At 55.5% G+C, this 18,362-nt stretch overlaps 6 protein-coding genes across 6 annotated transcripts; 2 read left to right on the top strand and 4 right to left on the bottom strand.

Annotated features, from left to right (window-relative positions):
- Positions 1–1,304: 1,304 nt before the first annotated feature.
- VDAG_09981 (tuberin) lies at positions 1,305–6,158 on the top strand (the record flags this gene model as incomplete). Its single annotated transcript, XM_009655738.1, has 1 exon — positions 1,305–6,158. One exon carries the CDS (start codon positions 1,305–1,307, stop codon positions 6,156–6,158), a length of 4,854 nt encoding a protein of 1,617 aa, XP_009654033.1.
- Positions 6,159–6,695: 537 nt separating this feature from the next.
- On the bottom strand, positions 6,696–8,337 carry VDAG_09980 (uncharacterized protein; the record flags this gene model as incomplete). The annotated part of the gene is made up of 2 exons (XM_009655737.1): positions 6,696–6,735; positions 6,857–8,337. The coding sequence occupies 2 exons, from the start codon at positions 8,335–8,337 to the stop codon at positions 6,696–6,698; spliced, it is 1,521 nt and encodes a 506-aa protein (XP_009654032.1).
- A 1,963-nt stretch (positions 8,338–10,300) lies between these two features.
- Positions 10,301–11,234, top strand: VDAG_09979 (uncharacterized protein). Its single transcript, XM_009655736.1, has 4 exons — positions 10,301–10,397; positions 10,463–10,496; positions 10,617–10,745; positions 10,880–11,234. Exons 1-4 carry the CDS (start codon positions 10,368–10,370, stop codon positions 10,927–10,929), a joined length of 243 nt encoding a protein of 80 aa, XP_009654031.1. The 5' UTR covers positions 10,301–10,367; the 3' UTR covers positions 10,930–11,234.
- Positions 11,235–11,376: 142 nt separating this feature from the next.
- Positions 11,377–12,057, bottom strand: VDAG_09978 (uncharacterized protein; the record flags this gene model as incomplete). The annotated part of the gene is made up of 1 exon (XM_009655735.1): positions 11,377–12,057. The coding sequence occupies one exon, from the start codon at positions 12,055–12,057 to the stop codon at positions 11,377–11,379; it is 681 nt and encodes a 226-aa protein (XP_009654030.1).
- Positions 12,058–13,222: 1,165 nt separating this feature from the next.
- VDAG_09977 (uncharacterized protein) lies at positions 13,223–15,355 on the bottom strand (the record flags this gene model as incomplete). Its single annotated transcript, XM_009655734.1, has 4 exons — positions 13,223–14,304; positions 14,493–14,578; positions 14,636–14,803; positions 14,852–15,355. 4 exons carry the CDS (start codon positions 15,353–15,355, stop codon positions 13,449–13,451), a joined length of 1,614 nt encoding a protein of 537 aa, XP_009654029.1. The 3' UTR covers positions 13,223–13,448.
- A 2,528-nt stretch (positions 15,356–17,883) lies between these two features.
- VDAG_09976 (uncharacterized protein) lies at positions 17,884–18,263 on the bottom strand (the record flags this gene model as incomplete). Its single annotated transcript, XM_009655733.1, has 1 exon — positions 17,884–18,263. One exon carries the CDS (start codon positions 18,261–18,263, stop codon positions 18,111–18,113), a length of 153 nt encoding a protein of 50 aa, XP_009654028.1. The 3' UTR covers positions 17,884–18,110.
- Between the last annotated feature and the right edge of the window lie 99 nt (positions 18,264–18,362).

Raw genomic sequence — 18,362 nt, 5'->3', positions numbered from 1 at the left:
TGGACACGGTGGCTGCCGGCTCGCTTGGGTCCGGTTCGAGCCTCTGACCTCCCTTACCTTAGGTACCGTACCTACCTAGGCACCTACCTAGCCTGCCTACCTAGGCACCTACCTAGCCTGCCTAGGTAGGTATGTAAGGCCGCCTGGGAAAGCTTCAACGCCATCTGCTCTGCCGCGCCCTCTGTTTTACTCAAGAGACACGTTTGTGAAATCTCTTCTTGTCTCTCTCTTCTCTTCTTTTCCCACGTATCTGAAACAATCCGGCAACATGGCGAAAGCTGAGCACCCCATTCCTCCACCGGGACTTCGTCATTGGCCGGAAGCTGGAAGAACAATGGTGCGAGACAGCGGGGATCAGCTGCCCACGCCACAGCCAATCGCCGTCGTCCAAAGCTCACCACCTGCTGTGCGTCTGGTGGTCCATGCAGGTACTTCCGGTACTTCCCAGCAGCATTGCATCTTTCGATATCTGGATCTGGGCCCCTGACCTGCCTGCCGCATTCGACAGTCGGGATCGTCCGTCATTTCTCGTCATTCTCTTACCTTGATTCCTGATCAGTGATCACTGACCAAGGATCACCACGCAGCCCTGACGATTTCTTCAACCCCCCCTCCAGCCGCCCTATGCGATACCTAGCTATGCGCCGCCCGTCTCCCATCGCTTGGTGATATCACGACTTGAACCCCGGCGCGGCCCTCCATTCGCTCCAGACGAGGCCGGAGCAGCCACAGTTCCTGCAGAGGCAGAGCCTGCTCAGTCGACTCAACTTGGCACGACTCGTCTCGCCTTGCGGCCCCAGCTTGGAGCAACTCCCCCCCTCCCCCCCCCCCCCGCGAGGTCATTTCTCCGGGGGCGGAGCCCCTCCTCGACGACCGACGACACGAGCTAGCTACCGATCGATCATCATCACTCTCTCGACACTCTCTTTATTGCCTGACAACCGTCGACCGATTCCCACCTTGATGCGCCTACTAGTAGGTTGCCCGTGAGTGTGCCCCCAAGCTCCTCTAGCCTGTGACTCTCGACCTTGGCACCCACATACGACCTCTCCCCCCTCCAAAGGCTGCACATCATCGTGACGCCTGGCGGACCTTGAATTTCCTGAGCAATATGCCATTTTCGTCTTTGCCAACCCCATAAATCCGATCCATTTCCCTCCGAACACACTGGCACGACAGCTCTGTCCTTCGGCGCAGACGCAACAGCCGCCCTCGAGCTCGCAGCCGAAACAGTCACTGACGTATTGCGCGCCCCCCCGTTAGCACACCGAGGCCCGCCCGAATCCGATAACCCAGACGAGCCTATGTCCCGCTCGCCAGGAGATGTCGCATCCTCGCCAGACTCGAGCCGCGCCGGAGGCCTCGCCAACGTCTTCAAGGGCTTGACCGGTGCCAAGTTGACCAAGTCCCCGCCTCCCATCGCCCAGTCCATCTTCCCTCCCGTCATCTCGCCCATGGTCGACCGCCCGACCGGAGCCACCCCCGTGGCCGCTGATGTCCTGTCCAGAAACCACATGGAGGCCTTTGAGCAGCTCAAGAATGGTTCGCCGAACGAGCGTGTCGCCGCAGCCGATTCCCTTCGATATGCCATCTCCGAATACCCACTCAGCCCTGTCCTGGATATCTGGTACGCTGCGAAAGACCTGATCGATGCAGGAAAGGCTAGCGCGGCTCGTATCGCAGGTTGGGAACTGCTCGCCGAATGTGTCAAGCACAAATCATCCACCGACCTCGAGCGGAAAGAGTTCTTCCAGACCCTTACGGCGCCCGCCAACCCAGAGGACTTTCATCTCCAGCTCGCATCACTTGTTGACCTGACGAACCACGGCCGCGACCTCTCTGGATTCGACTATGACGTTATTCCGCTACTTCGAAAATGGCTGCGCGAGGCGTACCAAGCTGTTAAGGTGGCGAGGAAGCACGCGAGCCGTGACGCCAAGAGAAATCCGAAACTGAGAGTCTCTGTAGCGGGCGAAGAGAAGAACCTACAGCAACTCTTCACGTTTATCGTCGAGGTCACCAAATTCAGTTCCAATGTCGCTGACGAGACTGCGCTTGCCGGCTTGGTCAATGCTCTTGTCGCCATATGCTTGAACACGATCGTCGAAGACGATCTGCGTGCATGCATTGGCGTCATCGATGCCATCGTCACCTTTGGGTCCTTGCCCAGCGGCAGCTTCAGGGAATGTGTCCTGGTTCTTGGTTCCATCTTCTGCCTAGTGCCCAATCTCCACAAACCTGCTTGGCACACTTTGTCGATCATTCTCAAGTCGCACAATGGCCACGCCACAGTGAGGGTGCTGTTGGACCTTCTTCGCGACCTGCCAGCGGACGGCAACAGCAAGGGCAAGGACACTAGAGACATTCGCGGCGCCTTGGCTGTCCTAGAGAAGCTCGTGGCGAAGAGTACCGAGAAGGGGTACCCCACTGTCCCCTTCACCCTCCTCATGAACGGTCTCGTGGCTACAGTTCAGTGCACGCCGTCGGCCCGGGTTCACTGTGCCGTTCTCAAGCTCCTCAACTCGCTCTTCAGCGACAGTGACGGCAAGCTTCACCATATGATCGCTGAGGAGAACTGGACGACGGCACTCAGCATTGCCACAGAGTGTTCCAAGAAAGCAACTCAGGCCACTTCAGGTGACAACGACGCCACCAAGACTGAGACTGACTCTGACCGACCTTATGAAGCTATTCGTCGTGAATTGCTGCGCATGATTGCTCGTCTCGAAAGTCTGATGACGAGCAAAAATGGCAGCTTCGTCCCTCGACCCGTCGTCATACAGTTTTTCATGGACGTCCACACTCTGATCCCTGACTCTACTGCCGTCGTTGTGCTTGACTACTTCCAGGAATTCAGATGTTGCTCTCCATCAGATCTGGAGTGGGAAGACAATCTGGCTTTGGTTCGTCAAGGCTTCTTTGGCAATAGGCAGCGCTCTTCGCATGTCCGACTCCTGGCCCTTCGTTCCATCACGGATGCATACGAGATGATGGACCTCGTTGGCGAGGAGATGGAAGAGGACTGCATTGCCACTCTAGTGAAGGATCTTCTCAGCGACGTCTCAGCCGAGACAGACGTTGCCGTTTTGGACGCCCTCATTTCGCTCATGGTCGATGTCGCCATTGCGTCTGACCAGGAGCTCTTCAACTTCATTACCAGCACTCTCAAGAGCCTTGTCGTCAGCGACAGACTGGAGCCGCCCGCCTCGCAATTACTTTCGCCTGGCGCTCCGCCGACCTTGGAGCGATCTCCATTCGAGTCAGAATCGTCAAAGTCGGATATTGTTACCCAAGGTTTCGTCCGGCTCTTTATGCGCTGCATGAATGCGAACGGACTCAAATCAGCAAAGCTCTTCGATATCTTGGTCAGCATCGCTCGAGGGAGCCACAACCAAATCGACGCTCGGCTCACAGCAATGAAGCTCCTCTTCAGACTCAGAGCTGACTGGGCCAGCTCCATCTTCCTCACAGTCGAGACGGAAGCAGAAGGCCTCGCAGCCTCTCTATACCGTACTGAAGCATCGCTTGCTCGAAAGCAGGCTGGTGACGCCACCTTGTCAGCGCGAGCGTCGAGGGCCGAACATGGTGGCCCTGTGAGATCGGCCAGAGCTATATCGTTCAGTCATGCCGGCACCCAGGATCGATCATATCCCATCCGATCCGTCAGCGGTGCGAACAAGACCGTGCCGCGGCAAAAGCACTTGTGGTCACTACCTGACCAAGACGCACTTCCAGAGAAGCCGTCTACAATCGCGAGCTCTGTCCTGGTGTCTTACTCGGAAAAGGTTTCACACTATCTGTCCAATTCGGAGGAGCCCAAGGCCGAAGAGGACAACATGCATCAGGTGGCTCTCAACGTGACAGCATGGTTGGATACCATCAACACCATTTTCGAGAACGGCTGTGACTGGGAGGTTTTCAGCATGATACTGGTGCACCTGCCCTCACAGCTTAGCAACCATGCCATGTTCCGCGGGGCACTGAACGAGATGCAAAGGCTTCGCCGTGTCGTGTGCGAGCAGATTCGATTGAATGCTTTTCAGGAGCCCCCCATATACACGGGTCTCCGACGGGCTGATGTTGCCATCTGTCTGTTCCACAGCTTGACCATGATTCTGAGCTACCATGAACACTTCCTTAAAGACCAAGAAGACGAAATCGTGCGAGCCTTTGTGCACGGCATTTCGACATGGGAGAGGTGCGCGAAGTATTGCATACATGCTCTGTCCATTTGCTGTCATGAACTGCCACTTTCGACGAGTAAGTGTTTAGTGCAGATGCTCCAAAAGATGGCCCAGATCATCACGCAACCACACGTCGCCATGCACATCCTCGAGTTCCTGGCCGGTCTCAGTCGGCTGCCGGCCTTGTACGTCAACTTCAGGGAGGAAGAGTATCGCATCGTGTTCGGAATTTGCATTCGGTACCTGCAGTACATCCGCGACAAACAGCAAAATCACCGAGCCCTTGAGCTGTCACCAACCACCGTTGATGGCAACTCTGCATCAACGGACGACCTGCCGCAGTACGTGTACTCGCTAGCACACCACGTCATCACTTTTTGGTTCCTGGCGTTGAGGCTCCCGGATCGTTCCAATCACGTGGGTTGGATCGCCAAGAACCTCTTCGCAAACGTCGAGAGCGGGCAGGGCCTTGAAGAGCAAGCCATGGTCACGATCGATTTCATGCAGCGGGTTGCGTATGCGGACGCAAACGAGTCATCGTGCGACCCTCTCTTCACCAAGGAGAGGTTCGGAGAGATATTGACGCGGAGGTGGCTGATAGGAAACAGCATCGTCACAATTGAGCAGGCCACAGCCACCGGTTGGGCCCAGATCACTAAGAGGCAGCCCTCAGGCACGTCGTCTTACATTGTCAGGGAAAACTTCCGACCGCCACCCGCTCACCAGACAATGCAAGGAACCGAAGTGGTTCGGGCCAGCGACCACAGTAACAATGTGCTGCCCAGTCATCTGATGGTCCAACTCATGACATCCATTCCACAGACTTCCGAGTCGCTACGGCCCATTCCACTACCCGACGATGACGCCGTACAGAGAGCTATCAGAGTTTTCGACCGCAACTCAACGGTTGACGGCCACAAGGTGGGTGTGATTTACATTGGCGAGGGCCAGACGGATGAAGTCGAGATTCTCTCCAACGTATCTGGCAGTAGCGACTATGTTGAATTCTTGAACGGTCTGGGGACCCTCACAAAGCTGAAGGGATCGACGTTCAACACCCAGGGCCTTGATCGAGAGTACGATTCGGACGGCCAGTACACGTTCTGCTGGCGGGATCGCGTCACGGAGATGGTCTTTCATGTCATCACACAGATGCCGACGAACCTCGATCGTGATCCGCAATGCATTTTCAAGAAGCGTCACATTGGAAATGACTTTGTCAACATCATTTTCAACGATTCAGGCCACCCTTTCCGTTTTGACACGTTCCCAAGCGAATTCAACTACGTCAACATAGTCATTACGCCCGAGTCTCGCGCCTCTTTCATTGCGAGTCGTGAGGCGCCGCCTGCGGACAAGCAGCAATTCATGCCGTTTTACAAGGTCCAGCTGATGAGCAAGCCTGGGTTCCCGACCATTTCTCCCGCGTCGGAGACCAAGATGGTATCCCTGAAGGCGTTGCCAGGCTTCATTCGCCTCCTCGCACTCAACGCGTCCGTATTCTCCCTGGTCTGGGCCAATCGTGAAGGTGGCGACACAGTCAGCTCGTGGCGGAACCGCCTCCGCGAGATCAAGCGACTTCGAGAAAAGCATGGCTACACACCGGCTACGCCGACGAACCACCAAATCACATTCGGCCAGTCGCCCTTTGGACAGCCACAAGCAGGCGGCTCCACGCCCTCGCCGCCAACCACATCTCTCGGCGGAGGGCACCACGGCGGCAGCCTCACGGCCGCCACCCACTCCCAGGCGGCTGCTGCCGATCTCTCCAGACCGGCCAGCAGCGTGCGAGACAGTTTCGGCAGCAGCCTGCGCCGATCCTCGGTCGCGACCTTCTTCACAAGCACGAGCGAGCAGACATCGCATCGCAGCTCCATGCTATCAACGACGACAACGACAAACGACACGGAGATTTCGCCAAGCACCGGCCTCGACTCCCTCGTCGAGTCGGTCGATTTCTCCCGGTGGGCTTAACATGCTCGTCGGTACCAGCCGGCGCAGTCCACCCTTGTATCATGACCGAACTCTCATCAGCATACGCCGTGCTTCTCCTCGCAAGGTCTCTGACGGCCGACTTTTCAGGCTCTAGTGCACGCGTGATGAGGGCAGGGCAACGGGAGTCTTTTATTTACAGCAAACGCCAAAGGCAGGACATGGGAAGGGGAACGGGCAAGGGAAAGGGAACAGAAGGGGGTTGGGCGCAGGGTTTGCGATCACATGCGGATACCAAAAAGTTTTTGTTGCTGTTGTTGTTGTTGTGTTGTTCACGTTGTTGTTTTCCATATAGCACTATTGATTTAACTCTTGTTTTTATTGACTTCGTTTTCCATCTTTCCTCTCCGGCCTGTGGGGTTTTCGTCTGCCTTTCCGATTAGACAGTCAATTTTGCCGCAATGGCTACGGTACATTCTTCTTTACCTGTTTTCATTTGTGTTTGTGAATCGCGCGTGGCTAAGCTGCCCACACTGACGAGCTGGACATGGGCTGTTCGTAAAACCTCAGGTCATGCCTTTATGCATGCCCATCGTATATGTTGCCCAGCGCCGGAAGCCTTTTGTGGCTGTGGTCAGTTGCCGCCATCTGCCATGAGAGAGGACAAAAACGAAAGGGGGGAAGGAGACTTGCCTAGTTTTTGCATACTCTCGTCGCCGCCTCGCAGACCGTCCACGTACATGTGCTTCATCCCCCTCTGCGCCAGACGGTCCATGCACGCACCCATCAGACTGACCAACAAGACGGTATCGACGCCGCTCGTGGCTTCAGGTGGCCCATCTGCGCTCTTCCGCCGGGTCGTCGGGTGTGATGCGGAGACCGGAGAAGAGCGGCCCTTCTCACTCGTGACGCACACGCACGTCAGACCTCCCACGTCCTCGCCGAGCGTCCTGGCCCACGGCACGTCGCCGGCGGCAGGACTGCCGTCGCGCGGAACGTAGAGGACCGCCGCGGCGACGACGTCGCGTCCTTGGTACCCGACCATGACGTCTTCGACGTGCGTCGTGCCCTCGAGTCGCGAGAACTGCTCGCCGTAGCCGGACCGCTTGCCTTGGCGGATGCCGCCATCACCCTGCTCCGCAAAGGCCACCACACGGCCCAGGTCCCCCTCGTCGCAGGGCCGGAAGTCGAGACCGGGAACTACTGGCGAGGAATGTGGTGGTGCCCCGTCGAAAGATACGGTCCAGTCCGAAACTTCACTGGCGGGCCCGCTGTCGCGCCATCCGCGCTCGGCGAACCAATCCTTGCTGCCGGCATCAATAGGCACGCCGGCGAGGAGTCGCGGGAAGGCAGAGCCCAGTAGCAGGGCCTCCACACCTGGCGTCCGGCGCAGTTGGGCGAGTGCCACGTCGTGCAGGGCGGTGCCGATACCGCGACGACGATGGTCCGGGTGGACGAGGAGCAGGGCCAGGGAGCCGAGGAGGTTTGAGGTCAAGGTGGAAGGGTAGGTGGTGTAGGTCGCGCAAAAGGCTATCAGGGCGTCTGAGTGGGGATCACGGACCGTCAAGTGCATGGCGTAGCCATCGCGGCGCAGGAGGGGCGCCAGAACATGTTGAGGGAGATGGAAGCAGGCGGGCAAGCAGGCGCGCCAGAGGGACGTTATGGCAGGGAGGTCACGGTTCGGGGACCAGAACTGGATGGGCACTTTGGGTAAGGCTTGTGGCGGGCTTAGAGAGGCGTGTGATCGGAAGAGAAAGCTGGCAGCTTCGATAAGTGACGGAGGTGAGAGAGATGTTGCTTGAATGACGGTTGGAAAAGATTCGGCCTGAAGGTTGTGAGCGCAAAAGTCACAACAGGCGAGTATAATCTGGGGTCGGTCATCGCCAATCCGGAAGGCTGTAGCGGCCAGGCTAGCCTGCGAGGGCCCTTTGGCCGAAGGAGGGCCTGTAATGACGAAGATGATGGCTTTGCATCTTTCGATGAAGACTTTGTGGGCATCCGTTATGCCGCCGTTCTTGGTGTATGGAACATGCCGCACGAGAGGATGTTGGGTGGCTATAGCCCGGCCTAGGGGTTCGAAGGGATCCTGGGATGGGGGCGTTTCACCCGGCGGCTCAATGACGGGTGTTAAGAGAAGGATGAGATCCTCTTCAGCCAAATGGTTGGCAAGAGGCAGATACTCTAGGTGATCCCAGAGGAGAGTGGTCGTCGGGTTTACCATGGCCGCTGATGGGTTGGAGGCGTGTTAGGGTGAGGCACCTACCCCAGCCTTTTCCGATTACTTGTCCAGTTGGCTACCTTGGCAAGGTAGTGCGGGAAGACGAACTTCAGACGAGGTTGACGAATGAAAGGAGAAATGGACAGTGGTTGTACCAATCAACTGGCGGCGGAGTGATTCTCGAGCGAGGAGAAGTTGATCCCTGTAGTTCGAAAAGGGCTTCAGAGGGTTGGCCTGTCGGATGCAATGAGTGTCGGTCAGGTTTTAGTGCTTTCTCTTGGGCATATGGCTCAAGAAATTGAAAACATTATTGATAATTCCTGCGTTTCTGAGCGCTTCTCACAGCAGACCATCGTGTCAATCTAGTGACAGACTTGAACGGGAAAACTAGAGAGAGAGAGAGAGAGAGAGAGAGAGAGAGAGAAAGGAGAGATCCTCTGTCAGTTGTCTGAGCCCGGCAACGAGTTACTGGGACACGCTGCGAAACAACTTCTCAATCTTGGCGAGATGGCGGCGTCTTAATACTTCAGGTGTTCGGGTTACACAGATTACAGGACGCCTTACAGTCCCCAAGACCGAACAGTCCCCAAGACCGAACAGTCCCCAAGACCGAAGTGTAGTAGTAAGTCATCAATCCGCAGCGGAAGCTGCTCATATCAGCGTGACTAGTGGCAACAAATGAGTGCGGGGGGGCAAATGGACAATCCCGGTTGAAGGAACACAGCGTGGGACTTATGCAAGACGACGCAGAGAGAGGCGAATCGACCCTGGTAATATGATGGGCAAGTCTAGGCCACCCATCGATAAGCGAGTAGGCGTAATCAGTGTCAAGGACTATTGGTAGGTTGACAATGCTGGCGTTCGGGTTGCTTCGAACAAGATTGGAGCAGGGTCAGTTTCGGGTTTCTTGTTGACGAAATTGCGCTGTCATCCCGCAGGAGCGGAGCATGCATGTGAAGGAGGCCAGTATGTATGTGAACGAAGTAGAAGTAGAGGCGAACGATAATGCGCGAAGGACAGAGAAGAGATCAGGTGCTGGGAGCCACCCTGGCTCGACCGCAGTGTGAATAACACACGCTTGGCTTGCTATTAGTGATGTACCAATGGTAAAGGTCGTACAAGCGGGCATCTCGTGATGGAGAGTTGGTGTGGAGGTTTAACGAATCGCGCGGGGACGATGACTGAGAGACATCTTGGGTTATCGGATGCGTCGCAGACCCTGGCCAGGCTGTGTTGTCAGCAAAGGAGAGGAGCGCCGAATCGCGATGCCATCCAGGAGGAATTGATGATCATCTGGTGCTCGAGCTACTTGATCATGGTGATTATGAAGACAATCCAGGTGATGACCAACAATCGCATCTCGCTACTCTTCTCCATACCGGTGTGCGCAACCCGGCAGATGACCGGAGATGCAAAAATACTTCTCACCGAGTACTGTACGCTTGTTGTACTGCCAAGGTCGCACAACAGGCGCCAGCCTTCGTGGATGGATGGGTTTGGTCAATCATTGCCTCTAGGGAACTTTTCCGTCTCAACCGGCAGAGCATGATGTGTGCAGCCTTCGGACATTTGTAGACAAGCCCAAGAGCAGGATAGCTATCGGAGAATGGAGGATGTGAGGCGATGTGGTAGAGGACGGCTGTTCCGCATGCTGTACACGTTGTTGGGACTCGAGGGCTTGGTGATGGAGGATTCCATGTCGCCTCGACTCGGATCGACAAGGCTAGACTTGGACTCATGTCATTGCGGGTGCCTGGCCGCCTGTTGACTGACTCGAGATCTTATGTCAGCATTGACCGCCGTCGCCCAATTTTCGGTAAGTCGGTGGATTTGACCCGGTCAGCCCCTCCTCCCTCGGTCAGCCTGGGCTAGTGCGCTTTGTGGCCCGTGCATCGGTAAGGGTCCCATCCCACACAATCAATCATTTCACCCAAAAAATCATCCATTGTATCGAAACCTCTCCGACGACCCATCCGCGACAATCGAAAATACCCTCCAAACCCCCCCCCCGGCAACCCGTCAACACCGTCAAAATGCCTCAGGAAATCGCGGACATCAAGCAGGTACGCTCATTCGAACCGCCGCAACCAATTTGCCTCGGATTGCTCGCTAATTTCTGTATTTCTAGTTCATCGAGATCTGCCGCCGGAAGGACGCTTCTTGTAAATAGCCCCTCCCCCTTCGGCTCTTCGCTCTTCGCTCTTCGCCCCCAAGACCGAAAAAAAAACGACCACCAGTCCTTCGAGAGAATAGCCCACTGACCAAGTTTGAAAACGAAACAGCCGCCCGGATCAAGAAGAACACCAAGACCCAGCAGACCAAGTTCAAGGTCCGCTGCCAACGCTTCCTCTACACCCTCGTCCTCAAGGACACCGACAAGGCCGAGAAGCTCAAGCAGTCCCTGCCTCCTTGTACGTCCTGAACAGCACCACGCCCGCCCATGCTCCTCTGCCGCATTCGTGCCCCGACGATCGCGCGCAGGGAGCACCACTCCACCCACCCACGAACCACGGAGAACGAGGGAATAAAACTAACACCACCACAGCTCTGACGATCCAGGAGGTCGGCAAGAAGAACAAGTCCAAGTCCTCTTAAGCGCTTCAAATTCTTTTTTTAACGGGGATGAACCACCGGGAAAGAGGGAGAAATCCGATCATGGGACACATGGCGAAAACGGCGAGCTGGTGAAATGGCAGACACAAAGGTGACACCGGGGGCGAGGAAATGCCGGATGGAAGGGTCTGACGGACAAACAAATCGATTCTGATACGGTATGGGCGTCGGGGGGAATACCTTCACGGCGGTTATGACATGCTCGGACTACGGCTGTCCATGTAGCAAGACATGCGCCAATTGACCAAACGAAATTCAAGCCATGCTCGGCCTCTTTTTTTCCTGGACTTTTTTTTTCCTTGTTCTATTGGCAACAAGTTGCGACAGACCAATATCGTGGGGAAGATGTCTATCTCTTTATCTTGCGATCGTTGTTCTTGACATGCCCCCACCCCACGCATCAGCATCGGACACGCTCACGCTTGAAGTTTAGATGATCCTCTGGTAGTGCCGAATGTCCGCCGACGAAACGAGCTTCTGCAAAGCCTGGAACGCGGCGTACCGTGGGTGCTGCCCAGAGGACATGTGCTCATCCACCGACGCCCACCCGCAGTACATGACAAACTCATCCCGCCCCGCCTCTCTCTCATCCTTCTCGATCCGCCACGCACCTCGCAGAGGATACGGACGTGCGACGTCTTCGACGACATCCTTCGTTTCGTCAAATGTCCGTTGGAACTCGTCTCTCTTCTCGTTCCCGACGCTAAATCGCCCGACGCTCATGACCGGCGCCTCGAGGAGCGATCTCTCGTCCGGCCTCAGACTCGTGAAAACGGGGCCCTCGAGGTGGAAGAAGACGACAGCCCTCTCGCCCTGCGTATCAAGATGGGGGCTGAGATCAGCCATTACGGACGCGTTCTCAGCCGAGGCAATCCACCTGCTGTGAGCCTCGGGGGACTCCCACTGCGCTGTGAGCAGGAGAACCGTCGGGTCCTCGAGCTGGCGGTACATGGACGTGCCACGTGCCGTACGGTCTGCAGGTAGAGAGGGGTCGTCCTTCAACACCCATGCGTCTCGGGTGGCCTGGAACCTTTCCAGCAGGGCCAAAAACTCAGAGCTGAGCTCGTTCTTCGCTGTGAGGGGGAGGATTGCCAGCTCGGAAACGACCATGGCGGCAGACCGGGCGAGACGTCTTTCTGTGGTGTCTGTGTGTTTGTGTTTGCCTGTCACCTGAACGCTTTTCTGCAAGGGCGGCGAGACATGAACATTCGCAACATGTTCGATCGTAAAGTGATCACTCTAGCTCAATTTACCTCGCATCGCAACTCAACTATGACGTTGACAAAGCTGCCTCCACTCGTCTCCATCAGCATGGCACCGGGCAGAGGACCATCCACAAGCGCGGCCCCAAATTCCAAACCTCCCAAAGCCCCTCGGCTCTTCGTGCCGCCGGTATCCGTCTTCTCTCAATATCGGCCACTGAGTACAGGCCATGCGGACAACATGCCGCCCACAGGCCGACGGCATTCCTCGCCTTCTTCAACTCGCAAGAAACCGCGAGACAGCGACATGCCACCCGTACCCAGCAATGCGCCACACCTGCAGCGCCGCTCCGGCGAGCGAGAGATGTCACAAAGGGTGCTTCGTCAGTCGAGACCGCGAGCTTCATGCCTTCTCGCGGGTGGTTCGCTGCACGTGATGAGCGTCGATGTGGCGGAGACTAGTCATTACGATCTTTGAATCCGGCCAGATGACTGATATAACTGAGGATCATACGCCGCGATTCGGACCTACACCCAAAACAACCGCGCACGCGAAAACGCGCCGCATGGGCTCGTTCCAGTGCGCCTCCGCGTGCGGCCTTCGCTCGGACAATTCCCTCCTTCTCCATGCGTAACGACATAGCTTCGAGGCCAGATTACCACCAACGCTCGAAAGGAGTGCTCGGGGGTTGTGGAGGGACAACATTTTGGGGCGGGACCAGCCCTCCCCACTAGACCGCCCCTCTTCTTTGCTTTTGCTGCCGAAAACCCATCGGCGTGTGCGAAGAAGAGGGGAGACATGCAGCGGAAGCTGCTGCAGCCGAAGCGGGCAAGTGAGGAGGGCGCAGCGTGGGCTGCCAAGGATCGTTCCCATGCTGCCACCGTCGAGGAAGATGGCTTGACAGAGTTGCTGTGCTTGACAGCCATCAGCGCTGCCGGTTCGTCTGGAGGGCCTGGCTGAGCGCTGCCTTTTTGGCATTATGCTTCTTTTTCCATGGATAGTGGCTTGCCTGCCTGCCTACCTACGGCACCGGGCTGGATTGGACGACAGTCATGATTTGATCTGCAGTCTGTTTTTCAAATCGTGTCCAACACGCTGAGAGGTAGGCCTTTCATGTCTGTCTGTCTACAATCTTGATCCCCCTTGTTTTCTCCCCCTAGAAGGGTATCGCATACGCTTTATACAGCTCTCACCTCGAGCCAAGGAGAAGTACAGGAAAACCAATAGAATACAGAACACGCTTGAGGAACCCAGTGAAACGAAAATCCCCATATCAAAATGCTTCAGCCCGATACCTCTCAGAGGAGTCGCTTGAAAAAGCTGGAAACCTGCGAGGCCAGAGTCATCTGTGAATCTCCAGAAATATCAGTCCGTTCCGTCTCGCTTGATTTCCTCCTGGACTGCATCTCTGCCACAAACTTGGGCCATGTGTTTGTCAGAACAAGGTATTTGATGTGCGCCTGCGCAGCGTCAAAGACAGCCGGGCTAAAGGCAGCAGGAATCTCGCCCGTGTACTGCGTTTCAGTGAGCAGGTGATCCTTGGAGTCGCCCTGTCCACGACTACCATGGGATGATGAAGGAAAGTCGAAAGGAGTGGCGGGGTTGACCACCGCCTCGCCGAGTACTGTGCGTGTAGATGTTTCAAAGATCTCTTCGAGCTGTTTGAGCTGCTGGGAAGGGAGGTTGAGAGGGAACTCGGCATCATGCATGCTGATGAAGTCAACGTAGATATCCATGGCACGGTTGTAACAGATGAGGTTGTTTTCTTCCGTCACTGCATGCGTCAATGTCGACTTCCAGCGTGTCACACGGGTGAGGAACGCAATGTTCTCGCCGGAGAAGTCGCTGAGAGCAGAAAATTCCTGGAGTGGTTCCGGGTTCTCGTTAAGAACATAGTCGAGAGCAGCCATGGTCAGGAGACGGTTGCCAAGCTCCTCATCCAAGTAATCAAAACTTGAAGCCTTTTCGGCGAGGCTGATGTTCGAGTTCTTTCCCTCGATAGACGTGGACGTTCGGAGGGTCGTTGTTTGCGAGCATGTCTCCCACTTGGCGTTGAGCTTGGCAGATTTCTTGACCATGCGACGCTGCTGAACAACCTGAATGGCAGGAATGATGATCGTGAAGATTTCGAAAAACATGATTGAAAGGTGAATCCTGCGGTCATTAGCACTGAGAACTGGTCGAGGCGTGATGAGGTCGAACAACTCACCATTGGCTTGGAGGGTAATAGGGGTTGATGACCTGAAAGGCAGGCACGTAGCAAGCAATCATGAACATGGGTGTTGCGTGAAGACTAGACAGGTCAGCAGCTGGAAGCTCCATCACGAACACAAGATGCCTACCTTGAGAGACAGCAGCCGACAGTTTGGAAACGCCAACCCATGGTGTCACGAATCCCCCAGGCTCGGTAGAGAAGAATAGGGGCAACCTGTGCATCGAGGCGTCAGCTTCAGTCTTTACTTTGGTGAAGCATTCGTGTTCTCACAATCCAAGTCCAGATGACCTGCCAGAAAACAGAGGGCCACCACTCCCATCCTTGGCTAAGATCAATCATCTGCTCCATGAGGTTGTCGCCCCGGATTTCGGTGCCGGGAATGCCCCAGGAAGGGTGGTACTTCCTGCAAGCCAACCACATGCCGGTCGTCAGGAGGATCTAAGGCGTGTCAGTGAAAAGCACAACCAGTCAGGGTGATATGCCTACCTGTAGAACGATGCCGAATCCGATGGGCAGCATAATCTTTTTGGTGTAGCTCATGTTCCTGGATCTGCAGATCCATGAGCTGTCGGCGCCATTGCAGCCGCTCTTACTTCGGAGCTCAGGCTGCATGTACTGCTTCTGTAGCTTGGCCACGTGAAGGAAGCGGCTGTTGGAAGCATGGAACAGAGCAACACCAAGTGGAAACCAGATACCCATGAAAAAGTACTGGATGCTGTAGGCGAGGATGACTGGCATGGTGCCGCCAATGGGATACACAACTTGGGCCAGAAACCAGTAACAATGGAGAAAGAAGATGGCGCCAAACGACAAGCCCACTCCGCGGTGCCTGAGAACGGGGTTGGTCCTATTGAGCCAGCCAAATGCCATCAGGGAGAAGACTATGGTCGTCCATGTCAAACCAAAGGTGACATAGAAGATGCCAATGTGATCCCACCGCGGCGGAGCTGGCGGGAGATTGTAGACGGTGAGGCCAGCCATGGGATCCATGATGAATTGTCCGTCGTCTTCTGACAGTTTGCTGACGAGCGAAGGTCGAGGGAGGGAGCTGTCGACGACGGAATGGAATGAAGGCAGGAGGAGTGCCGTCTGCAGTGGTTAAATGGAACGTCTGGCTCGTTGCTGTCTCAAAGCAGCGTGCCAGACTGTGAGGTGGGGCACACCAGGAAAGCAGGGTCTCGAGGCGTGTGGCTTCGACACTGCTGTCTTGTCTTTCCTTCTGTTCATCTCAACTCACTCTACATCGGACCGAAGACTAGGACGCGGGTTTGGCCACATTGGGACGGACAGGAGGAGCCAAGTAGTTCGGTGGTGTCGGATTTCTCCCTCAGGATCATCGATTCTAGCATCTGATCTCACGGTGGCGGACCTTGCTTTTCGAGCGGTCCAGTCCTAGGCGTTTTGCCGAAAAAGCAACTCGACAGCGAGGACAAACTGCCTGCCAATGATTATGGCGAGGAGCGTTTCGAGTTCGGTGCTGCCAAGAAGACTTGTAAGACATTGCGCTTGTTTGCCAGCGTGGAGTGAACGAAGTTTTTGGGTATCCAGTAACCTGGTCGTGCCATCCGATGACAACGGGGTATACCCGCGTGAGCGTGCCGCGTCGTGGGGCTGTTTGTTATGCAGTGCCGATCGCTTCTTGCTCGATCATGGATCGTGGCCTATGTTTGACTTTTGCATCGGATCGGCAATCCAAAGTTCGTTTGCTGTCTGTGCCTGGGATGCCAGGACGCCCAGTACGATGACGACGTTTCGATGGGGAAATGCGAAACCCTTACGTAGACGACGATGGGAGGGAGTTGATGGCAAGGAGATCGTGAGATTGGAGACTCAGACGCGAGACATGAGGTGGAGAGAGCAGTTTTCGCATGAACTGGCCTTTCGCGCTTGAGAAATAGTGTTGCCCAGGACTCAAGACAAGGGAGCAAGCCGTTGTGCGAGCCAGACGTAGATCAGTTTCTCGGCGGGCTCAGTATCGATAGTTTCTTTGGGACTGAACTCGGAGTCCAGGCAGCCGGAATTGCGGACAACTGCGGAGATCCAAACAAATAACAAGACTTTTTTTTTTTTTTTTTTCACGGCTTGACCATGAACGAAGACATCGTGATGGTGTGTACAGATGGTGATGGTCATGCCAAGCCTGACCTGCTTCCCTAGGTGAAGTGCTTTGACCTTTGATCGTGATGGCAGCTGAACGAGGACGGCTATTTTCTCTACCCTAGTCGGGCAGAGCGAATAGCCTACAAGGGTAGAGAAAACAGCCGTCCTCCAGCTGAACATGCAACTCGAGGCTTAAGGTTTGTGGAGTGTCAGGGGCCGTTGAGTGGCAGCTTTGCTAACAAGGTGCTGGCTGGAAGGTGCCTCGCACCTGCGTCTTGCTCAACATGGCATTGGGCGCATGTCGCATCCATGATTACTATCGAGAGAAGGTGCATTCAGCCCTCGCCCCTGCCTTCTTGATGCGCCCTGTTTGCGAGGTGTGTCAACTGCAACTGCCAGCCTGGCCAGCCTGTGCCGGGTCCTTGCCAAGCTTGCCAAGCTTGTCTACCTGACTGCGGGCACTAATCATGTGGATGCGGGGCATGTGAGCTCTACGCGCCTCAAACGCTCTGCCATGGCCACGGACGAATCGAACTGTGAGGCTTCATTGCTTCTTTTCCATCCTATTTTTTAGTTTTTGTCGTGGCGAGCAACGCCGTCTGATCTGCGTCACTTGCCCGCTTTACGCCAATCGATTGACTGCCCGACTACGATACCATGCCACGCGAGGTTTTGGCTACAGGTAACGCCCATTCTGGATGACAGGGCGTGCCCTTGACCTCCTGTGTTGCTTCTGGACTATTCTGCTCTCAGAGCCAGCAACAGTACAGCCATGACCAGTCCCAGTCCTCTCACTGCGACTTCTTTGCTGCCTTGCCTGGAGTTGCGCATCGTAATAGCACAGGTCCCGCCACGGTATAGACAGAGTCACTGTCTGAGACTCTTCAGGATCCGGTCCGAGGAAATAAGCCTGGCAAGAGTCTTCACCATCGGCACAAACTGGACCCGCCCCGTGTATAATCGGAGATGGTCGTGCCGTTCACGGCCCGGTTAGGTTTTTGGTCCATTGACGGACAGTTCTATCGTGCTTTTTTACCTACTAGTTCGCAGATCTCCTGGTTCGAATGTAGGATCGGACAAACCAGTTTCCTAAATCCACTCTGAACACTCGCACCCAACAGAAACACGCCTGAATTCGATCGTCGGCGCTTGACCGAGAACATGCGTCCCGAAAGTTTCGCTTGTAAGATCATTTCTGGCCTTCATGAAGAGGATCATCGGTGGGCTACTCTGGGAATTGGCGGTATCAGTCAAGATCCTGGCGGCCAGTCGTCATCGGATCAAATCTGTGCTGGAATCCGTTCCACGTCGACTTTGGATGGATCCAAATTGGCCTTGGGCTTGGAAGCTGGCTTCAGTCGCTTTGGCCATCAGACATCCAAGATCCTCCCTTCGGAGGACGAGACCTTGCTTTGATACATGTCCACAACGGTTCTGTTTCGACCATGAATTTGAACGCCTCGGCAACTGCTTTGGTCAAGAACGCGAGGCCCTGTTGTGTTTCTTACTGGGTTATTTCGAGGCTCAGCCATAGAGAAACTGTTCAATCCCTCGTCCGCGTCACAGCTCGGTTGCTCAATGCTGGCCAGTAGTTAGGAATTGTTCTGGTCACCGATTGCGTGTGTCATCTGCGTAATCCATTCAGTCAGGCCTTTTTAGAGTCGCAATATTGGCTGTCATTCACGGTGTTCTTTTTCAGACCCAACCTTAGTGGTATGAGCGACCTTGGCCTCATCAACTCTGCGTTGCTGGCAACCGTCACTTGCGCAACGATGTGGGAGGCAACTTGTCCTTGCATTGAAAGTGGCGATGCCTCTATGTAGCATCACTCTCACTTGGGTTCTTTGTGGCTATCGTGGCTCGAGGTCGGTGGCCTATCTTCTTTACGTGCATGGCA

The sequence above is a fragment of the Verticillium dahliae genome, genomic scaffold, assembly GCF_000150675.1.
Source record: "Verticillium dahliae VdLs.17 supercont1.30 genomic scaffold, whole genome shotgun sequence".
Lineage (NCBI taxonomy): Eukaryota > Fungi > Ascomycota > Sordariomycetes > Glomerellales > Plectosphaerellaceae > Verticillium > Verticillium dahliae.
Note: the sequence above shows the minus strand (reverse complement) of the source record. Positions and strands in the feature narration are given on the sequence as shown.

Bases quoted from the DNA above. Each gene is read 5' to 3' on its own strand.
- VDAG_09979 (XM_009655736.1), top strand. From the start codon at position 10,368: ATGCCTCAGGAAATCGCGGACATCAAGCAG. The intron at 10,398-10,462 runs GTACGCTCATTC...CTGTATTTCTAG, and splicing joins AAATCGCGGACATCAAGCAG to TTCATCGAGATCTGCCGCCG. The intron at 10,746-10,879 runs GTACGTCCTGAA...ACACCACCACAG, and splicing joins CAAGCAGTCCCTGCCTCCTT to CTCTGACGATCCAGGAGGTC.